This window comes from Mytilus edulis, chromosome 3, assembly GCF_963676685.1.
Source record: "Mytilus edulis chromosome 3, xbMytEdul2.2, whole genome shotgun sequence".
NCBI lineage: Eukaryota > Metazoa > Mollusca > Bivalvia > Mytilida > Mytilidae > Mytilus > Mytilus edulis.
The window spans coordinates 83,884,116-83,905,654 of NC_092346.1; the positions used below are offsets into that span (position 1 = coordinate 83,884,116).

General features: G+C 31.9%; 1 protein-coding gene across 2 annotated transcripts in view; it reads left to right on the forward strand.

The window, feature by feature from the left end:
- Window positions 1-85: 85 nt before the first annotated feature.
- The window catches only part of LOC139517632 (saccharopine dehydrogenase-like oxidoreductase), a 33,032-nt gene continuing 11,578 nt past the window's right edge, over window positions 86-21,539 (forward strand). Inside the window, exons 1-7 of one of the 2 annotated variants that reach the window (XM_071308875.1) lie at window positions 86-376; window positions 11,457-11,563; window positions 12,994-13,074; window positions 14,503-14,632; window positions 17,774-17,820; window positions 18,547-18,677; window positions 20,264-20,381. In XM_071308875.1, coding sequence (XP_071164976.1) covers window positions 202-376; window positions 11,457-11,563; window positions 12,994-13,074; window positions 14,503-14,632; window positions 17,774-17,820; window positions 18,547-18,677; window positions 20,264-20,381 — 789 coding nt within the window. In that variant the 5' untranslated portion in view covers window positions 86-201. Of the gene's footprint in view, window positions 377-11,456; window positions 11,564-12,993; window positions 13,075-14,502; window positions 14,633-17,773; window positions 17,821-18,546; window positions 18,678-18,810; window positions 18,942-20,263; window positions 20,382-21,539 lie in introns of both variants that reach the window. The other variant, XM_071308876.1, reaches the window with a different exon arrangement.

A 21,539-nucleotide genomic window follows, 5' to 3' on the forward strand; every position in this document is an offset into this window, starting at 1 on the left:
GTGTTTTATCGCTTTTAGATTGAAAACTCCACTGAATTGAAATAAGTTACAGATTGTACAGGTCGGATGATAAGTAATAATTTTAGCTACATTCTTTTTCTGTAGGACTTCAGCGACAAATACATTCGCCGACAGGCTGGCAAATTGTCTGCATTCTTTTGCTGTGTATCATTCCTTCAGTTGCAAGCGTAAAAAATAAGAATGTCTGAACAAAAGTATGATTTTGTTGTATTTGGTGCCAGTGGGTTTACAGGACAGTTTGTAGTGGAAGAGATTGCTCGAATTGCTGACGAAGAAGCTGGTTTGACATGGGCGGTTGCTGGACGATCTATGGAAAGATTACAGAAAATTTTGGAAAAAGCATCAAAAGCTACAGGTATTATAAAAATGATTTTCCTACAGTAGATTTTTGAAGGGAGCTTCATCTTGTCCGAACTTCAAGACACACTGACCCTTAGTTTTAGTCTTTATTTTAGGGGTACAAGTCAAAATTGGCACCTGGTAAAATCGATATCAAGTCCGTTCGTGCCCAATACACTTTTCGCACACTACACGTTCGCACCCTAGGTCCGTTCGCTCTCCTACACGTTCACGCCCAATTTTAATTCAAATTCCAGTTGAATAATTGGAAAATTATGATTGTTGTTTTAAATTGCTTTGGTGTAAATACTGGATGTATTGATACCTGGTACAGGGTTTCCGCTGGCGGTCGCCATTTTCGCAATTTGCAAAAAAATAATAATTGTGGCGATAAAAATCTGTCATTTGGCGAAAGAAAAATATATAACGTTTTATTTTCCTCCATCTTGTTTATTTACTTTTTTTCGAGATTCTTTGACTTAACCGGATCAGACAATACTCGGAATTCACCTTGACCTCATTAAGATTTGGACAGAAAATCAATAAACAGCTGATTGCATTTTATCGCTATCGACAACTGAGGACTAATTAATAAAGATGTTGATTGAATTGTTTGACAAAATGATATGGTTAAACGGCTTCCGCTAAATGTCACATACAGAATTTATTAACTACTTGCACATGTTTGAAGCAAACTTTTGACGTCTCCTTTTAAAGATTGTTAAGAAAAGAAAGCTGTTGTTGTGACGAAAAATGTTCAAAAGCAAGAAAAATCTCCGATTTAAAACTTGAATTATCCTTTGACTTTAATATAGGTAATAGATTAGGGAGACTACTTTAAAGTCGTTTTGAGTGACAGAAGGTTTCAAGCATAGTTTTACGTCTCAACTTTTTCATTTACGATGGTCAAGAAAAAAAAACTGTCGTTATGAAGGAATCTATCAAAAAGGTTGGGAACAACCCCTCGAAAATATGAAAATAACCCTTCAATGTAATGACTACACATGAAATGAGGGATCAATTTTATGTGATAAAAGCTTTTGTTTTGTTATAAAAACCACTTCTTAGTTAAAAAAGGGCACATTAGTATTTTTCTTTTAAAGAAAATTTCCCTACGAACTATACTGGTATTATATGATCAAAACATGTCCATTAATTTTGTTATATTTCAGGACTTATATCTTCTTTATTAATAAAAGTATAGTGGCCCCCTCATTTAGAAAAGTTGTTTAAAATACAATGAATATTTTTCCCTTTTAAGTTAAAAAAATTGTTGTTTTAAAGTAAATGTTTGGTAACTTTAAAAAAAAGTTTGAAAGAATAACCATAGACACAATGGGGCAAAATCATCTTATTTAAGGGAGGGGGGTGTAGAAAAAAAGGTAAATTTTAAACGAAAAATATATTTATGTTACTTGGCGAAAAATATATTGTTTTGGCGAAAGAGGTGGCGAAAAAAATAATTGACCCAGGGGAAACCCTGACCTGGTATGAGTAAAACATTGAAGATTTTAAATGAAAAACATAAAAGATAATTGTTATAGCAATACACTATTATAACCAAATCATGATAAAATTTATTCAACACACAAAAAAAACGTAGTCAGAATCTGACTTTATTTTGAAACAAGTCAATGAAACAAAGTTATAGCAATACACTTACCAACACATGATTAAGAGTTATTCAACACAAAATAAAACGTTGACAGAATCCCACTTTATTTAGAAAGGATTAAAAAAAATTTAACAATACACTATCCAAAACATGACTAAGATTTATTCAACCCCAAAAAAATGCTGTCCCTCTTAATTTTAAGACAATAATGACAAATATACTTTTAAGAATACACTTGCCAAAACTTGATTACAAAGTTATTAAACAGGTCGAGAACTCTAGATTTTCTGACGTCAGAATATATTTGCATAGTAATTTCCAAAACACAAGGCCAATATGGCCTTGAAAAACTGACCAATCGACTCAATGAACTACAATGCATTGTGGGCTACAACAAGTAAACTACTACTTAAAACACGTGGAATTAGTGGGAAAACAGTCAATTAATATATTGTCTGGGACTCTCATTACCAAACTTTTTATTCTGCAAATATATTTAATGTAAAATATATAATGTAATCTTCAATTTGCATGCTCAGATTAAAAAAATATTGTTTATTGGCTTCACGATTCGACTTTCTTTTTCGCCTTGCAAAAGTAGTTGAACCGGTTTTGTGCATTGTTATGAATTGAACCTGCATTAATTTCACGACATGACACAGTGAAATATCCAATGAAGTGACCACTGTCCAGTAAGAAAATCATTTGAGCTCTTTTAAACCTGTATAATGTCATTGCAAAATCATTTCTGCGTAGAAAAACACGAAATTTTCATTGAAACACTTCTTTCTGTACTGAATGTGTATTTTTGTCGAGCCTGCAACTTTTGTTGCAGAAAGCTCGACATAGGGATAGTGATCCGGCGGCTACGGCGGCTACGGCGGCGTCGTTAGCTAACTTTTTAAAAGCTTTATATTTTAGAGGGTGGAAGACCTGGATGCTTCATACTTTGTATATAGATGCCTCATGTTACGAAGTTTCCGTCAGTCACATGTCAAATGTCCTTGACCTCATTTTCATGGTTCAGTGACCACTTGAAAAAAAAGTTCAGATATTTTGTAATGTTGAATTCTCTCTTATCATAAGTAATAGGATAATTATATTTGGTATATGCGTACCTTGCAAGGTCCTCATGCCCGTCAGACAGTTTTGACTTGACCTCGACCTCATTTCATGGATCAGTGAACAAGGTTAAGTTTTGGTGGTCAAGTCCATATCTCAGATACTATAAGCAATAGGTCTAGTATATTCGGTGTATGGAAGGACTGTAAGGTGTACATGTCCAACTGGCAGGTGTCATCTGACCTTGACCTCATTTTCATGGTTCAGTGGTTATAGTTAAGTTTTTGTGTTTTGGTCTGTTTTTCTCATACTTTATGCAATAGATCTACTATATATGTTGTATGGAATGATTGTAAGATGTACATGTCTAGCGGGCAGATGTCATCTGACCTTGAGCTAATTTTCATGGTTGAGTGGTCAAAGTTAAGTTTTTGAGTTTTGGTCTTTTTATCTAATACTATATGCCATAGGTCAACTATATTTGGTGTATGGAAATATTTTATGATCTATATGTCAGTCCCGCAGGTTTTATTTGACCTCTACCTCATTTTCACGGTTCATTGCTCAGTGTTAAGTTTTTGTGTTTTGGTCTATTTTTCTTAAACTATAAGTAATAGGTCAACTATATTTGTTGTATGGAAGCATTGTTAGCTGTACATGTCTGCCTGGCATGGTTCATCTGACCTTGACCTCATTTTCATGGTTCATTGGTCTTTGTTTAGTTATCTTGGTTAATGCTAAGTTTATGTGACAGTTTTTAATAAAGTTTTATACTTAGGACTATCAACATAATATCAATAATTAGTAAAGAAGGCGAGACATTTCAGCGTGTGCAGTCTTGTTTTTATCAGGACCTGAACTAATAGTAAGAACATCATAATATTCAGTATGCTAAAAAGAAGTGTTATGAAAGCGGCAGGGGCGGGTCCAGCCATTTTAAAAAGGGGGTCCTAACCCTGGACAAAAGGGAAGTGGGTTCCAACTACATGTCCCCATCCAAATGCACTGATCGTCCATAAAAAAGGGGGTCCATCCCCCGGAACCCCCGCCCCCTGGATCCGCCACTGAGCGGGTACGGTATATAGCTCAATACATTTTTTTAGTTTCATCCATCGATAATATCCGTTTGTTGCTAATTTTATCAGAAAATATACCTCAGAGGGTTTTTTTATCGTTCGGCTGCTGTCCTGTTGACATAATTATGTAAAATATCTCCAATTTTAAAAGTCTCTGGATCATAGTGGGTGCCACATTAGGCCAACCTTAAAAATATGTTTGTTTGCAGTTTTCCGACTGTACCTTCAGACTGAAGGGTCGGTAGGTAGGAAAAATATTTTATTTTATCAGCCAAAATACAGTTTAAACAAGCAGTTACACTAAACCAAGTTTCTTGTGAAGAAAAAAAAAACATTTAAAAACAACAAACACTGGACATGCTGAAAACCAACATGAAATGAACAGGCATTTTCAGATAAAAAACTTATTAACCAAAACTGAAACTTTAACATAGTGTCATTATCCAATTTATGACATAAAATATGGTATAATTATTAAATACTGGAACACTTATAAACAAGGAATGTCATTATGACTAGAACTGTTAAAGAAATACATGTATATTCAGACATGTATGCTTCTTAACTAGAATGTTTTCAGAGTAGAGTATTTTCATCAGAAAAATGTAGATATTAAAGATTCATAAGACAATGTATTAAAGAGTGTATTTTTAATAAAAAAAAAAAATAACCATTGAATCTTCCTCAATTGAAAAAAAGGCAACTTGAAAAAAAAGTATTAAGACATTCGACTGTTTTCATATTTCTAACAATATTTAATTATATGTGATAAGGTTATATTTTTTCCAGGCTTTAATGAAAACCAAAGAAATCTAAAGTTTGGGGTGAAATCCATAGCACCCCATTAAAAGTAAATGGTCTATACTGAAATGTTTTTAATGCATAAAAAAAATTGGCAGCATAGCTCCTAAGGACATGTTTTAATTGAATTCACACAGGCCACACAGTTTGGGTATATTTAATATTGTAAGAAAGAGAATAATTGCAATGAGTGGGGCAGCCCCCCTTATCCTAAAGGAGCATACTCATTGCAATCGAAGATAGATTTAATATTGAGAGAGTATATTTATTTTTCAAGCTAACCATTCATTTTCTCTATATAGTTGTGTAGTTAGGGTTGCTTCTTATTGATTTGGCATGATCTATATCCATTACATTTCAAATGAGCCGTTCCTCCGTATAGGCGTGTTTACAGATATCCATGAAGATTTAAGTCACGGAGGAGTGGTTTCATCTTTGTCGTCTTCACAACGATTTGTAGAAGATATGCCATACTTCAAGCTGCTGTCGAATTATTTAACCACTGAAATTGGTTCCATAAAGTCAGGCTCCACAGATTCTGTACCCGATTTGTTTGAGACAGAATGGTTATCGTGTCAGTTATGACTATCCGCTGCATCATCGTCAATGATATCGTCACACATCATTACATGTGTCTGAATCTGTATAAACAGTTTACTAATAAACTTTTTTGTTTGTTATTTGTCTTAAAATTGACATGAGACGACAGCGTAAAGTACTCCTCCGTGACTTCATGGATACCTGTAAACAATTTCCATGTGCTTTATCATTAAATGGTCACATGAGAACGCTTGACGGGAAGCTAAGAAAAATCGAACTTGAAATGCGTAATTGACCCAGACTTTAAATCATTTCCGGAAAGGACCCAAAGTTCCGGATCACGTCAATAGAAGTATTAAAAAAAATTTCTTCAAATTTAAAGCAATAAAATTTTCACAGTCGGGAGGATTTTCAAGGGTCGGTCGGTAAACTGCAAACAAACAATATTTTAATTTAAGCCTCACGAACTATAAATGAGGATACACAAAATGAAAAACTAAGCGAAATTGTGAATCCCGCATTGCACGAAAAATGTGTTGTATTTCACTAAATAACATGTGTTCTTGGTTGATTGTAAACACGTAGTAGTCCATCATGCATTGTGACTCATTTAGTGGATTGGTCAAAAACCTAGGTAAAAATAAATTGCGTCACATGTAAATAAACAATTACATGTGCGAGAACATCAGTATGCTAATTTATGCATTTCCATATAAGGTAGTGATCCCGACCTGTTAAACACAAAACCAATTAAAATTGGGCACGAACATGTAGGGTGCAAACGGACATTGGCTGCGAACATGTTGTAGGGTGCGAAAGTGAAAGGGGGCGAACATGAGTGGGTGTGAACATGAATGGGCATGAACAGACCCAGATTCTGTCAAATCTGCACCCATAGAAAAAGTTAAATTGGCATCTAGTCAAATCGGCATCAAATAATATTTTATATAATATACATATATAGAAATAATTCTAAAAATGTATAAATGATCTCTCTATTTTAAATTATTTCTGAGGTTGGATATAGTCATTCATTACATCGGTAAAAATGAATTCATAAATTTATTGTTTAAAGTTGTCTCAACATATATGGGGCACAGGACATTTGCGCTTTTTTACCTGTAAAACGATAGGACATTTGCGCTTCAAATACTATGGACATTTGAGCTTTTAATTTTGATTCACCTGTATTAAGTTGATTGGACATTTTCGCTTTTTACCTTTAGTCGACTTCCTGTAATCTTAATGAGAAGTAATCATTACGTAAATAAATTTAACTTATATTTGTCATTAGATAGTTCAGATTTACACAGTGAACATGGATTTTAAAGTTATAGTGACTAGTAAAGAAAAAAAATGTATATGTCTTGATGGATTTTTATATCGTTTCGACCAAACCCTAAAAATTGGAGACCTTTCATGGAGATGTACCGTTAAAAATTGTAATGCAAGAATTAAAACGGACAATGGGACTTCTATTATTTAGAGTCAGAAAAATGATCATAATCATCAACAATGCGACGACAGAAAAATTGAGCGCCATCAGCTAAGAGTGTATGCAAAGCGAAAGGCTGCTGACGACCTCACACAGAGACCATCAAAAATCAATCGTGCTGGATTAAAATATGTTGGTGAGGATTCTTTACATCATAAGGATTTAAAGTCTGTTTTAAAGGCAATGTATAGAGAAATAAAGAATGACTTTAACTCTGCCAGGTCAAATCTGCCGGTCCCAAGCCCGGATAAAAGAGTAGGGAAGTAATAGATATACATATAAAAAAAAAAACCGCAAATGTCCTATGTAAAAAGCGCAAATTTCCATTTTTAAAAAGCTCAAATTTCCATTTTTAAAAAGCGCAAATGTCCGATGTTTTGAAGCGCAAGTGTCCAAAAAAAAAAAGCGCAAACATCCCATGCCGCATATATGACCAATGTTTTCTTTTCAATCAATAAATTAAAAACTTTTATAAATAACATAATTAACATTTTTGTTGTTATAACTACAGTGGTCTCGCTAGCCCAAAATAGAAGGGCGCCGCGCCCTGGGTGCCCTCAGCCGCGCCCTGGGTGCCCTCAGCCGCGCCCTGGGTGCCTTTATCCGCGCCCTTCTGCCCTGACGTCTTTTTTTCCAAAATTATCTTGTGCCGTTTTGGTAAAATTTTGTTTCATCGATTTCTGATCTCCAAGTTAATTACATATATGACACCTGTGTGATTGCCCCCAGGTTAATCATGTCATTACAATCAATTACAATGATAAAGACTTCAAAGGTGTTTCTAACTAGGTAATTTAATTAGGACAATGTATCTTTTTGTCATACTTTTGATGAATGTGTCAGCGAGTGTGTTTAGCTTGGGTCAGCATTTTCGATCTCCAAGTCACAATGGAAGAGCGTATATAAATGAAGACTTTCATGACTTTAGAATTGGATTTAAGTCATCAAAATAAAATAATGCCTTTACAGAAATGCCTTCCATCTCAACTTGTTAGAGACAAGCACAGTTTTTAATTAACCCAAACGTGGTGGAAATTGATTTTGGAGTTACTTCCCCTGTTTTAGCTTATTACAAATTTGTGCTCTAAAAATATTATCTAGTATCATAAAAAGGAATAAATTACCAATTGAATATATAATAACATAATAATGTTACCTTAAAGATATTAACTGTCTTTGAACATATTAAAAAATATATATTGCAATTTCTACTTGATAATTATACTTTTAGCAATCCATGTTCTAAACATTGTTAAATTAGTAATGCTCTCAGTTGCAATTGTATATATAACCGACCGTGCAAGGGCTGTATAGCCAGTCAAGGTCGTTAAAAACTTCCATTTGTTGCAATTGTATAAAAGCTATAATTCCTATATAGATAAAAAAAACAAACAAAAAAACCCACATATTCCTTGATAATGGGTAGAGTGAAGTTAAACTGTAAAAACATAATATGTTGAAGAAGATGTGCTATATCATTCATAACTACACAAACAATGAAATAAAGACTATAGTTGAAAAGCATCTTTATTTAAAAAAAAAAACATATACAACATATACAGTAAAAAAAAAAGAGATTCGTTAACTCGTGATACACACAGAAACGTAGACAAAAAAAAATAGCAGTGCCTTTTCTTATCATAAAAAGTGCCCTGCCCTCCACTGGCACCCTGCCCCTTTTGATTTCTAGCTAGAGCACTGAACTATTTACAGGTACAAAATGTAGTTAATGCTGTTTTTTAAAAAAAAAAACGTAATAAAAAAGAATGAAGCCCTCGCCCAAACTGTTTAATTGTGAGAAAATTAGAACAATAAAAGGGAAAAAAATGAGTCCCTATCAACACAAATCAAGGATAAAACTTAATGCCCCTCTGCCACAGCGGGGGCATTAAAAAAATTGATGAAAAGACAGTAACCAATGTGAATGTTAAACGAAAATGACTTTAAAAGCAATCTCTATTAAAAAAACACATTTTTATTCCAAATATATCATCATATAATTAGCAGCATGCATAAAAACATCCAAAATCTTTAATACAAATTAACAAATAAAATACATACAGACCCTCAGAAAATGTAAATAAGGCAAAAAAACTTGGATAACCCCTTCTATATTTTCATCTTTTTGCTTAAAAAACCAAAAAAAAAACCAAATATTAATCATATCTAACATGGGTGTCGAAATGACTATATGGGGTGCCGATTTAACCAGGTGCCAAATTGACTATACCAGGTGCTGATATGACTAGAATTTTTATTTTAGTGCCCTATTGCATTTTGCCCAATACGCCCAATGTCGATCTGGTCCATATTTAAAGTCGATCCGGCCCCAATAAAAAATATATTTATAAGGAATAAAAATAAAGATATATATTAATTGTAATTCATAAATGTTTATGAATTTTATTATAATGTAAAAGGTGTACTTTTAAAAAAATTGGCCTTTGACAAATATATTCTTTAGATGAGTATAAAACAGCTATGTTGATTATGTTTTCATTACAAGTTTTCAAGATTATTGGGTATAATTATAAAAAAGACGTATATAACAGAATTTGGAACAATCAACAGACATCAACATTAATCAGCAGTAATTAGCATTTTCTTTCAATTGACTTGATGTGATGAAGTGATCTTAATTATATAAGGTCCTCTAAAGTCAAAATATACGACACTACATACACATCTAAATTTTGCCTGTATTTCTCAACCTAAAATGAATAAAGTTCTAAACTATGGGAACATATGTTCATTTAAACATACTTAACATATACACACTGTGTAAATTGTAAATAAACTTGAAATTTTTGTGTTATGGTCAAACTGGTTTTGGGGTAAACACTAAATTTTCCAAAAAAATCGGGAGGCCTGTGAGATGACTTAATTTGTTTAAAATGGTATGGACCAATACTGTTACATATAATGCAGTACAAGCTAATGTTTTTTTTTGTCACAGAAAACGTTTCAATAACATTTTTGTCCAATTTCTGTATTGTACATGTACCTTAGATATTCGTTCACTTAGATACAACTATTTTACTAAATTAACTGAAACTTGTACATGTAAATCAATACATTTTCTTAAAAATTAACATTAGCTTGTACTGCATTACATGTAACAGTATTCGTTCATACCAATTGTATACAAATTAAGTTGTATTGTAAGCCTCCAGATTTTTTGGAAAATTTAGTGTTTACCCATAAAACCAGTTTGATGATAACACAAAAATCTCAAGTTTAATTACAATTTACAAAGTGTTTATATGTTTAGTAGTAGGACTTTAATCATTTTAAGTTGAAAAATACAGGCAAAGTTTTGATGTTTATGAAGTGTCCTATATTTTGACTTTAGTGGAACCTTAACAAGTCTTTCATCCTGTGTAACAACGAATAGTTACATAAACAACGGTACAAGCTGATCCCCAAGCTGATACTACAAACATTGTTTAAAATTGTTTTAAGTTCTTAAAACTTCTCATGCTTAGAATATTATAGTGCGTTTGTTCTTGGTGAGCTAATCAAATTGAACAATTATAGTGCTGTTAGTTCTTCTATATATTATATATGTACTGCATATGATATTGTTATTGTATATGTCAGGGATTTCCATTGATTAAAATTGAACAATGGAACATTCACCATCACAAACCGTTTCAACGCCATACAGTGTAATGTGATCGAAAGTATTCCAACCCTCCATGTAAGGAATGGTGAACATGCTAATTCATTGCTTATTTAAATTATATTTATTTGAATTTTCATTATAGAAGTATCAATATTTTCATTAATTGCCGTTTGTGACCATTTAAATGCCAAGCCTTCATGGTACCCCCTTAGTCGAGAATGACAAAAAGCTGTCATGAAGGTCCCCATGTAGTTTTCTTGCTATTTTTGGTAATTGTTTAATATGGGGGTTAAAAATCATGTGGAGCTTATTTTTCACGGACACTGTCAAATTCAGAAGTCATGAACCCATGATGAAATAATATTAATGCTTTACGTCTTATTTTGTACTTCTTAAAAATGGGGGATGCTGATTGCATTAGTCAAAATACTAAAAAGCACTTGTTCGACTTGTTAAAGGGTTTCCCTTGTAACTGGATTATTTATTTATTTCATCCAAATTATAATAAGCATTTGCTGAAACTTAGTTGAATAATTCGATAAATGAATCGTCTATCTTCTGATAGTATTCTCAGTAAGTCTGGTTTGTTGATCTACCTGTACAAGCTCAGGTACAAGTGATTAGTGATCTTAATTGGGCGTAAGAACTGTATTGGATTATTATGTAAAAAAGCCTAAGGGTTATGCAATTACCTGCATTTGATTAATGCTAAAAAAATGGCATCAGGCTATAAAAAGCGATAACAGTTTTGAACGATGGTGGAAAACAATTTTGCCAAATTAGAGTTTTGACCCCAATTTCACGGTCTACTGAACATAGAAAATGACAATGCGAGTGGGACATTCTTGTTAAACATTATATTTATTACTTTATACAATTTAGGTAAAGATCTTGAAAGTGTCCCAGTCATTGTAGCAGATACTGGTTGTGATGAGTCTATTTTAGAAATGACAAAGCAAGCTAAAATTGTCCTTAACTGTGTTGGACCAGTAAGTCATCATAATTTTTTTATATGAATACTGAATAGTCATTACATGTGTGGAGACAAAATTTATAATTTGCAGAAAACATGAATTTCAAATTTATGAATGTAATAATTTAATTATTTCATTTAAATCATATAACATATGTATAAATGTACTTGTTTTAAAATTGTTTTCTAAATATGAACAATATATTTTCATAAACAATTACATGTATTTTGTCATTCATTCATATTCATATTTAATCAGCACATTTTGTTAGTGATGAGCTATAACTTGTGTGCACTTTTCAGATCTGAGAGACAAATGATTTTTCCTTTTCTGATACTTTGAAATATGAGTGGGTATATGCTTAGCACTACAATACATAAATTTTTGTTGTTAGATGTACATGTTTATCAGTTATCTATAAGTCAACCAGATGTTATATTAATGGATACTAAGTTTCTAGTTCAAAAGATTTATTCCCAATTGCTTTCCATTTTAGCTTTAAAGACCTGGTCTAGGAAGCAAAGATTAAAATGTTTTGTTAGATGATCACAAACACGTCACCATTTCCCCAGAACCCTCCTCTTTATTGATCTTTGTTTTAACAGGCAAACCAACATGTTTTTATCTATGATGAAATGGATAAGGGAATTTTGCACTTACTGTGGTTTAAAGTCATAAGAAACCTCAAATTAAAAAAAATAATGCATATGTTTTTTTATAACTCAATGGATAGTTTTCATTATAAAACTTATGTACATATACCTTTTTCTGAAGAAAATTCTTTAATTTATTCATATTAAGAAGAAGTTAACTTTATTTTAATTGCTTCCTTCCAGGAAGCAATTCCCCCGACATATTTTCTGTATGCAAAGTGACCTCAGTGTGACCCATCTCGTAAAAATCCGGTGATCGCAATACGCATGGATGTCCTTAAAATAAAGTATTATCTGAATTTACATGTTAAACACGTGCTCAATTTCCATGCTTTTTTGTTGATTTTTTGTTGATTGTTGACAAACAGGTGACAATCGTTAAACTTCGGCTTCAAAACACGAACTTTAATTACCTGCCATATTTTCACAACAACACTGACCGATTGAAAAAAAATTGACGATTATACGAAATTTATGCGAAAAAAAGGAAAAATTCTTGAACAGAAGACTAAGTTTATGATGTTTGTATGCATTGGTTCAAGAATTGGAAGAACATTATTTTTCACCGGTCACTTGTTTCTTATGACTTTATAACCAACCCAGTGAGACACTTTTTGATATATTCAAAACATAATTTATACTACAGACATATTTGATGAAAGTTTTAGAGTCCAATCTTCTTGAAAGATTATAACCCAATGCTTATACCATCAATTAAATAGTAAAAATAATTGCATAATTTTAAATGGGTAAGCTATGATATATTTTGTATGATTGATTATATCTTTTCAGTACCGTTTCCATGGGGAGAGAGTTGTAAAAGCATGTATTGAAGGTGGAGCCAGTCATTTAGATATAAGTGGTGAACCACAGGTAATTGATATTGTACATTGTTTAGAGGTGTCAACTACTGCTTGGTTAAAATAATGGGAGATAGTAAACCAAGGGTAATTGATATTGTACATTGTTAAAAGGTGTCAACTACTGCTTGGTTAAAATAATGGGAGATAGTAAACCACAGGTAATTGATATTGTACATTGTTAAGAGGTGTCAACTACTGCTTGGTTGAAATAATTGGAAGAGGTGTCAACTACTGCTTGGTTAAAATAATGGGAGATAGTAAACCACAGGTAATTGATATTGTACATTGTTAAGAGGTGTCAACTACTGCTTGGTTAAAATAATGGGAAGAGGTGTCAACTACTGCTTGGTTAAAATAATGAGAAGAGGTGTCAACTACTGCTTGGTTAAAATAATGGGAGATAGTAAACATTAACAATTAATAAGTTACATATAAGGATATTCTCTGTGCAAAATGCTGAAGAAAATCATTTTGTTAACATTGAAGAGAATAGTGGTAGTGCGTAATTAGTTTAACTATGTATGTTTTTAAAATTTTAGTTCATTTATGTTTTTGAGTTTAGTGGGACGTACCTGAGTACATTTTTTGTTTAGGGCTAGCTGAAGCCCACCTCTGGGTGCAGGATTTTCTCATTGTGTTGAAGACCACCTCTGAGTGCAGGATTTTCTCATTGTGTTGAAGAACCATTGGTTGCCTTCAGCTTTTTTCTGTCTTTTTGTAGGATTGTTGTCTTTTTGACACATTCCCTATTTCTATTCTCAATAGTATGTAAGAAATTGATAGTTGACTAACAAAGCCTAACACAGACCTAACATTTAGGAAACATTCAACTGTATATTAAAACAAAAAATGTAATTTTTGTTTGCATAAAAATGACCAATGAATATTTTTCTTAGAATAAAGAATCTTTCCCACTATGGCTATTCTTTGTATAGTATTGAAGCATTTCAGTCATCATCAAAACTAGAAAATAAAATAAATATTTTTATGCCCCATTTATGGGCATTATGTTTTCTGGTCTGTGCGTCTGTTCGTTCGTTCTTCTGTCCTGCTTCGGTTGAAAGTTTTTGGTCGAGGTAGTTTTTGATGAAGTTGGAAGTCCAATCAACATGAAACTTAGCACACATGTTCCTTATGATATGACCTATTTAATTTTAATGCCTAATGAGTTTTTAACCCATTTTAACGGTCCACTGAACATAAAAAATGATAGTGTGGATGGGGCACATTCTTGTAATTATATTAAAATCTACTGTAAATTATCAGTTGCAACTCAAATATTAAGCTTTTCCTTGGAAATAATTGAATGAACATTACAAAAAATGTGTGATAGCCAAATTTTATTTCCTTTGAAGTAACCAACATAATCAGCACAGGTAAGTTTGTATATATATCTCTGTCTTACAGACTCTTCATCTAGTTCTGACTTACATTTTAGTACCTTGAAAGAATGCAGTTGATGTATAACAATAAAGCTAAAGAAGCCGGTGTGTATATAATAGGAACATGTGGGTTTGATAGCATACCAGCAGAAATGGGAGTTGTGTTTGCACAAAAGAAGTTTCAAGGTAATTCTAGATATATTTTTTTTTTTATGAAAATCTGATGTTGATCTGTACATATTATTTGCTTGAAAATAAGAACTGGTGACAAAACCTTCCATTGAAAAAAAACAGTTTTCATTGCAATCTTAGATTTTTCATTACAATCTTAGATTAGATTAGTTGTTTTCATTAATGCAAGGTTATCCACCAAAACTTATCATTAGCTCACCTGGCCCAAAGGGCCAAGTGAGCTTTTCCCATCACTTTGCGTCGGTCGTCCGTCGTCGTCCATCGTCATTAACTTTTACAAAAATATTCTCCTCTGAAACACCTGGGCCAAATTAAACCAAACTTGGCCACAATCATTGGGGTATCTAGTTTAAAAAATGTGTGGCGTGACCGGGCCAACCAACCAAGATGGCCGCCATGGCTAAAAATAGAACATAGGGGTAAAATGGGTTTTTTGGCTTATAACTCAAAAACCAAAGCATTTAGAGCAAATCTGACATGGGGGTAAAATTGTTAATCAGGTCAAGATCTATCTGCCCTGAAATTTTCAGATGAATCGAACAACACGTTGGGTTGCTGCCCCTGAATTGATAATTTTAAGGAAATTTTGCTGTTTTTGGTTATTATCTTGAATATTATTATAGATAGAGATAAACTGTAAACAGCAATAATGTTCAGCAAAGTAAGATTTACAAATAAGTCAACATGACCGAAATGGTCAGTTGACCCCTTTAGGAGTTATTGCCCTTTATAGTCAATTTTTAACCATTTTTCGTAAATCTTAGTAATCTTTTACAAAAATCTTCTCCTCTGAAACTACTGGGCTAAATTAATCCAAACTTGGCCACAATCATCTTTGGGGTATGTAGTTTAAAAAATGAGTCTGGTGACCCTGCCATCCAACCAAGATGGCCGCCAAGTCTAAATATAGAACATAGGGGTAAAATGCAGTTTTTGGCTTATAACTCAAAAACCAAAACATTTAGAGCAAATCTGACGTGGGTAAAATTGTTAATCAGGATAAGATCTATCTGCCCTGAAATTTTCAGATGAATCGGACAACCAGTTGTTGGGTTGCTGCCCCTGAATTGGTAATTTTATGGAAATTTTGCTGTTTTTGGTTATTATCTTGAATATTATTATAGATAGAGATAAACTGTAAACAGCAATAATGTTCAGCAAAGTAAGATTTACAAATAAGTCAACATGACCGAAATGGTCAGTTGACCCCTTTAGGAGTTATTGCCCTTTATAGTCAATTTTTAACCATTTTTCGTAAATCTTAGTAATCTTTTACAAAAATCTTCTCCTCTGAAACTACTGGGCTAAATTAATCCAAACTTGGCCAAAATCATCTTTGGGGTATGTAGTTTAAAAAATGTGTCCGGTGACCCGGCCATCCAACCAAGATGGCCTGCCCGGCTAAATATAGAACATAGGGGTAAAATGCAGTTTTTGGCTTATAACTCAAAAATCAAAGCATTTAGAGCAAATCTGATGGAGTTAAATTGTTTATCATGTCAAGATCTATCTGCCCTGAAATTTTCAGATGGATCCGACAACCGGTTGTTGGGTTGCTGCCCTTAAATTGGTAATTTTAAGGAAATTTTGCCGTTTTTGGTTATTATCTTGAATATTATTATAGAAAGACATAAACTGTAAACAGCAATAATGTACAGCAAAGTAAGACCTAAAAATAAGTCAACATGACCAAAATGGTCAATTGACCCCCTAAGGAGTTATTGTCCTTTATAGTCAATTTTTAACAATTTTCATAAAATTTGTAAATTTTTACTAACATTTTCCACTGAAACTGCTGGGCCAAGATCATTATAGATAGATAATTGTAAGCAGCAAGAATGTTCAGTAAAGTAAGATCTACAAATGCATCACCATCACCAAAACACAATTTTGTCATGAATCCCTCTGTGTGTCCTTCGTTTATGATATGCACATAGACCAAGGTGAGCGACACAGGCTCTTTAGAGCCTCTAGTTTATAAATGTGACAAAAGCATTGACTATAAATACATACAGATTGATGGAATGTTATTCAAAATTAATAACTTTGTATGAAATACTTTCTTTCAATACCGGTACTTGTTACTTGAGAGCGTACATAAAATAATTCTGATTTTAGAAGAAATAATTTCTTTGCTTCATTAGAACGTGTTGCAAATTGCCTTTTATTAATGTTTTATCCAGTTGTAGCATCAAAAACATCATATTCCTTTCCAAATTGCTTGTCAGACATCGTTTATTTTTTGTAAATTTTCTGAAATTTGTTCGCCAATGAAAATATAAAAATCACACATCGGATACAGTTCAACTATGTAATAATTCCGCATTCTTGCAATTATAAGTTCAGACGCACAAATGACACAATTTACAGAAAAATAATGATCACAAAAGTGAAAAAAAGCGTTCTTCACGAATTAACAGACATTGGCTTAATCCCCTTTGTTTACTGTATATATTTCAATGCAAATGCATTGTTTTATTTTTTTCTGTTAATTTTAAATTTCTTAAAGTTAAAAAATTTATATATCTTTTCTTAATTAGAAGCATTCAAATATGTTATTGAAATTGTAATGTGAGTTACACCATTGAAATTTAGGAATGTTAGTGTCACTGTTAAATTGTAATGTGAGTTACACCATTGAAATTTAGAAATGTTAGTGTCACTGTTGGTAATTAATGTTGTAATTATGAGATAAATATGTTCAATATGAATCTTGATTCTTATTAATTCAATGTTTTAATTGCTAAATAAAATATGAAAAGGAAACAAAAGATCAAATATGAATATAAAAACTCTGCAATGATATGGAATATACACATTAGACATGTACAATGAGAATAAATGCATGATTTCATTTAAAAAAAAGGGCAAGGTATTATGATGCGGTTATAACAGATAGTCGGTTGTTTGCTGTCAACCGATTATAATAGATAATCGGTTGGTGATTTCAACCGATTATCCAACACAGTCATATACAATTCTGTCTTTAAAAACCACTTACATTTGAAATATTTTAGTGTACTTGATATGAATAAAATTTTCTTTTCTATTTTTTTCAAATTCAAGAACTTAAACAGTATAAGAATGTACTGACATCAGTATTCATCTGATCAATAACTTTTCTTTTATTTACAGGTGAAATCAATTCCATCGAAGCTTATCTGGACTTTGAAGCAAAAGAGGTAAAACTTTATACTTTCATTAATCAGTTTCTTATCAGGATTTTTCATTTTGTTAAGCATAGTTGTATTTTATTGATATATTCCCTTAGTACTCAAAATTTCAACTGTATACAAACATTAGTCATATTCAAGTAGGTGGTTTAAGAAGAGACAAAGATATAACAAATAAATCAAACACATTTTCATTCTCCTACAAAATTCAATGCTTGTTTTCCATCTAAAATTCTAAAAAAGAAAGTTTTACATTATTTGAAAAAAATCATGCAATTGACTAAAGGAGCTTAAAGCTGAATTTTGAAATTTATATACTATTGTAAAGTAAACATAGATTTTGCTTTGCTTGATAATGTTACATATTAAAAATTCAAGACGTCATATAGTGATATCCTCATGGCTCGGCACAATATTCTTTCAATCTTTTGAGGAGCTGGCAAAGTCTTTTCCAAATACCATTAGAACTACTTCATAGGGACATGGCATAAGTCATCCCAAAATGAGGGTTTGGTGAATGATTATTTTCATTTAAAGAAATGCTGTTAGCTGCATTAGTATTTTGTAAAAAAAAATGTATCAGCTTTGAAAATATGTTGTTTCATATCGGTCAACAATATATTATCAGGAATGTTTTTTGAGATCACTGTGCTTTATTATTAGTTTACCTGTGTTTTGTTGCTGAAAGGTACTTTTATTAATAAAAAAAAAATCCAATTGAATTTCTATTTCAAGGGTATAGCTATTAATGTAACAACACTGGAATCAGCCGTTTATGGATTTGCTCATGCTGATGAATTGAAGAGTTTGAGAAAATCTCTGTACCCTGAACCATTACCAAAACCAAAATACAGGTTAAATAAAAGGTACAGCCATGAAAATCAAATTGCCACCTGATTTCTAATGGCTGAGACATGCAATGCCTATGCGTTAAAAATAATCAATAGGTTATTGGGTGTATAGATACAAAACTAAATCAGTGAAACTTATTTATTTTAGGGTTTAGTAGGTAATGTGACAACATTAGAATCAGCTGTTTATGGCTTTGCTCATGCTAATGAGCTGAAGAGTTTAAGGCGTTCTCTTTATCCAGAACCATTACCAAAGCCAAGCTTTAAACTTCCAAAACGGTAACATAGAATGTGTTAAAAGGACACTTTACCTTTTTTCTGACTGTCTGTCCATTTGTCTATCCCATGGAACATTTGTCTAATTTTTTACAGAATTACAAATAAGAGCTTCCTGGAATTTGGTATCAGGTTTAATTATGTCAAAATTCTAAACCATGATGTGTTTTCAAATTCATTGTTCCTCAACTTCCTACTAACTGAAAACTTAAATATTCTAATACATAATAGTCATTGAGGAACTTTCCTCACATTTTTTTTAGACAACTACAAATTAGAGCTTCCTGAGTTTTGTTATTTGGGGTTCAGTGAGTATTAAATCAAGAGCCCTGGAAAATCCCCCCTTTTTAAATTTATTTTCAATGCTTTTGAATGGGGACATATGGTTTGAAAAAAAACTTTTATCCTTGGTTGGAAACATTTTTTTAAAAATTGCTGGATCCGCCCCTGCGGTTGATGAAATAAAACTCTTTTAAGCATTTGCACATTCATTGCTTATAAACTTCTGGTTTACCATATACTTATATATTCTTGCACAAAATGGCTATTTATACATTTTTTTCAAATTTCTTTGTTCTGTGCATCTGTCTGTAACTCTCTGCTGTATTTTGTGTAGCAACTGTCAATCATAGGTTTTTGATATTTCTTATAGAGCTTAATATTGTGTGTTCTTTCATTTACATTCAAGTTTTCTTACCTTCCAGTTTTGATTTTAAAAGGTGCAACACCACATCCAAAATAACTAAACTTCTATTCTTCGATAGAATATTCATCTAAATATATTTTGTCTCATCTCTAAAAGTTATTTTAAACAATTAATAAGAAGGAATTGGACTGCTTTCATTTGAAATTGAACCACCTGAATCTTTTTTTTTTTAAATCTAAGTTTTTTAAATTCAATGTACAGTATTCATGAATAAATTTACTATATGTTATGGAAACTGCACATTGCCATTATATGTTATCAACCTAATCAACCTAATGTAAAGTATAATACACAACAGTATAAATGGAAATGTAGGACTTTTCTTCAGATAAAAAACTGAGGATATATTAATAGTACCAGTAATTTAGCACTACTATCGGATTAATTTGCATAACACGGTACTAGATCTTTTCTGTAACTGCTGCATTCACTGTGAATATTGTTTTTCTTTAATATAGTATGACATCTTATACATTAAAAAAATCCATTTTGAAGGCTTCAAATATTAGATGATGCAACTGTTTAATAGGGCAAACATATGTTTTGCTTAGTATATTACTATGACATAAGATGTTTTATAACTATTAATGTGACATATGTCTGTTACTTTATCTTACAGAGGTGCTGTACATAAAAATGAAGTTGTCAATAAGTACTGTGTACCTTTCATGGGAAGTGACAAATCAGTGGTCAATAGAACACAAAGATATAACTATGAACACAACAAACAGAGACCGGTAATTGTTTAAATTTCTTCTATTCCATGTGGATTTTCAGCAGTTTTGATGCTTTTAATTCAATATCCAAGAAATTTTGAATAAAGACTTTTAAAAGTTTTTAACACTAACAGGCATGATTAATTTGGGCTCTTAAATGAATAGAAGTCTATATGTCTATGAGGCTTGTAAATTGTAAATGTAGCTCCTTCTTAATTGTTAGACAATATTGATGATATTTAAAAAATGCTGCCTGAGGACATGCATAAACAAATATAATCAATATGGTTGATGGGAGATAATCAACTTTAAATACATCAATATTGCAATATGAGATATAAATCTTTTAAGCCCAACTCATAAACAGCTCGACAGACGTTTAAGAATAACACAGTTTTGCGAGGGTACTCTCAGTTCTAGTTAACTGATATATTTATTGAAGGCGCAGGGAATGAAAATTCTTTATATTAAAGTCATAAGAAACGAGTTACCGGTGAAAAATAATGTTCTTCCAATTCTTGAACCAATGCATACAAACATCAATAACTTAGTCTTTTGTGCACAAATTTATAATTTTTTCGTGTAAATTTCGTATAATCGTCATTTTTTTTTTTTTCAATCGGTCAGTGTTGTTGTGAAAATATGGCAGGTAATTAAAGTTCGTCTTTTGAAGGCGAAGTTTAACGATTGTCACCTGTTTGTCAACAATCGACAAAAAATAAACAAAAAAGCATGGAAATTAAGCACGTGTTTAACATGTAAATTCAGATAATAGTTTATTTTAAGGACATCCATGCGTATTTTGATCACCGGATTTTTACGAGATGGGTCACACTGAGGTCACTTTGCATACGGAAAATATGTCGGGGAAATTGCTTCCTGGAAGGAAGCAATTAAAATAAAGTAAACTTCTTCTAAATATGAATAAATTAAAGAATTTTCTTCAGAAAAAAGTATATGTACATAAGTTTTATAATGAAAACTATCCATTGAGTTATAAAAAAAACATATTCATTATTTTTTTTGATTTGAGGTTTCTTATGACTTTAAGTTTAAAAAAGTAAGATTGATCATGTTATGTTTGAATACTAAATTCCAGAAAAATCAGAGGTATACACAAATACACAACAACATTCCTGAAATTCATGGCAAAATAAAAATTCCTTTTATCATATATAA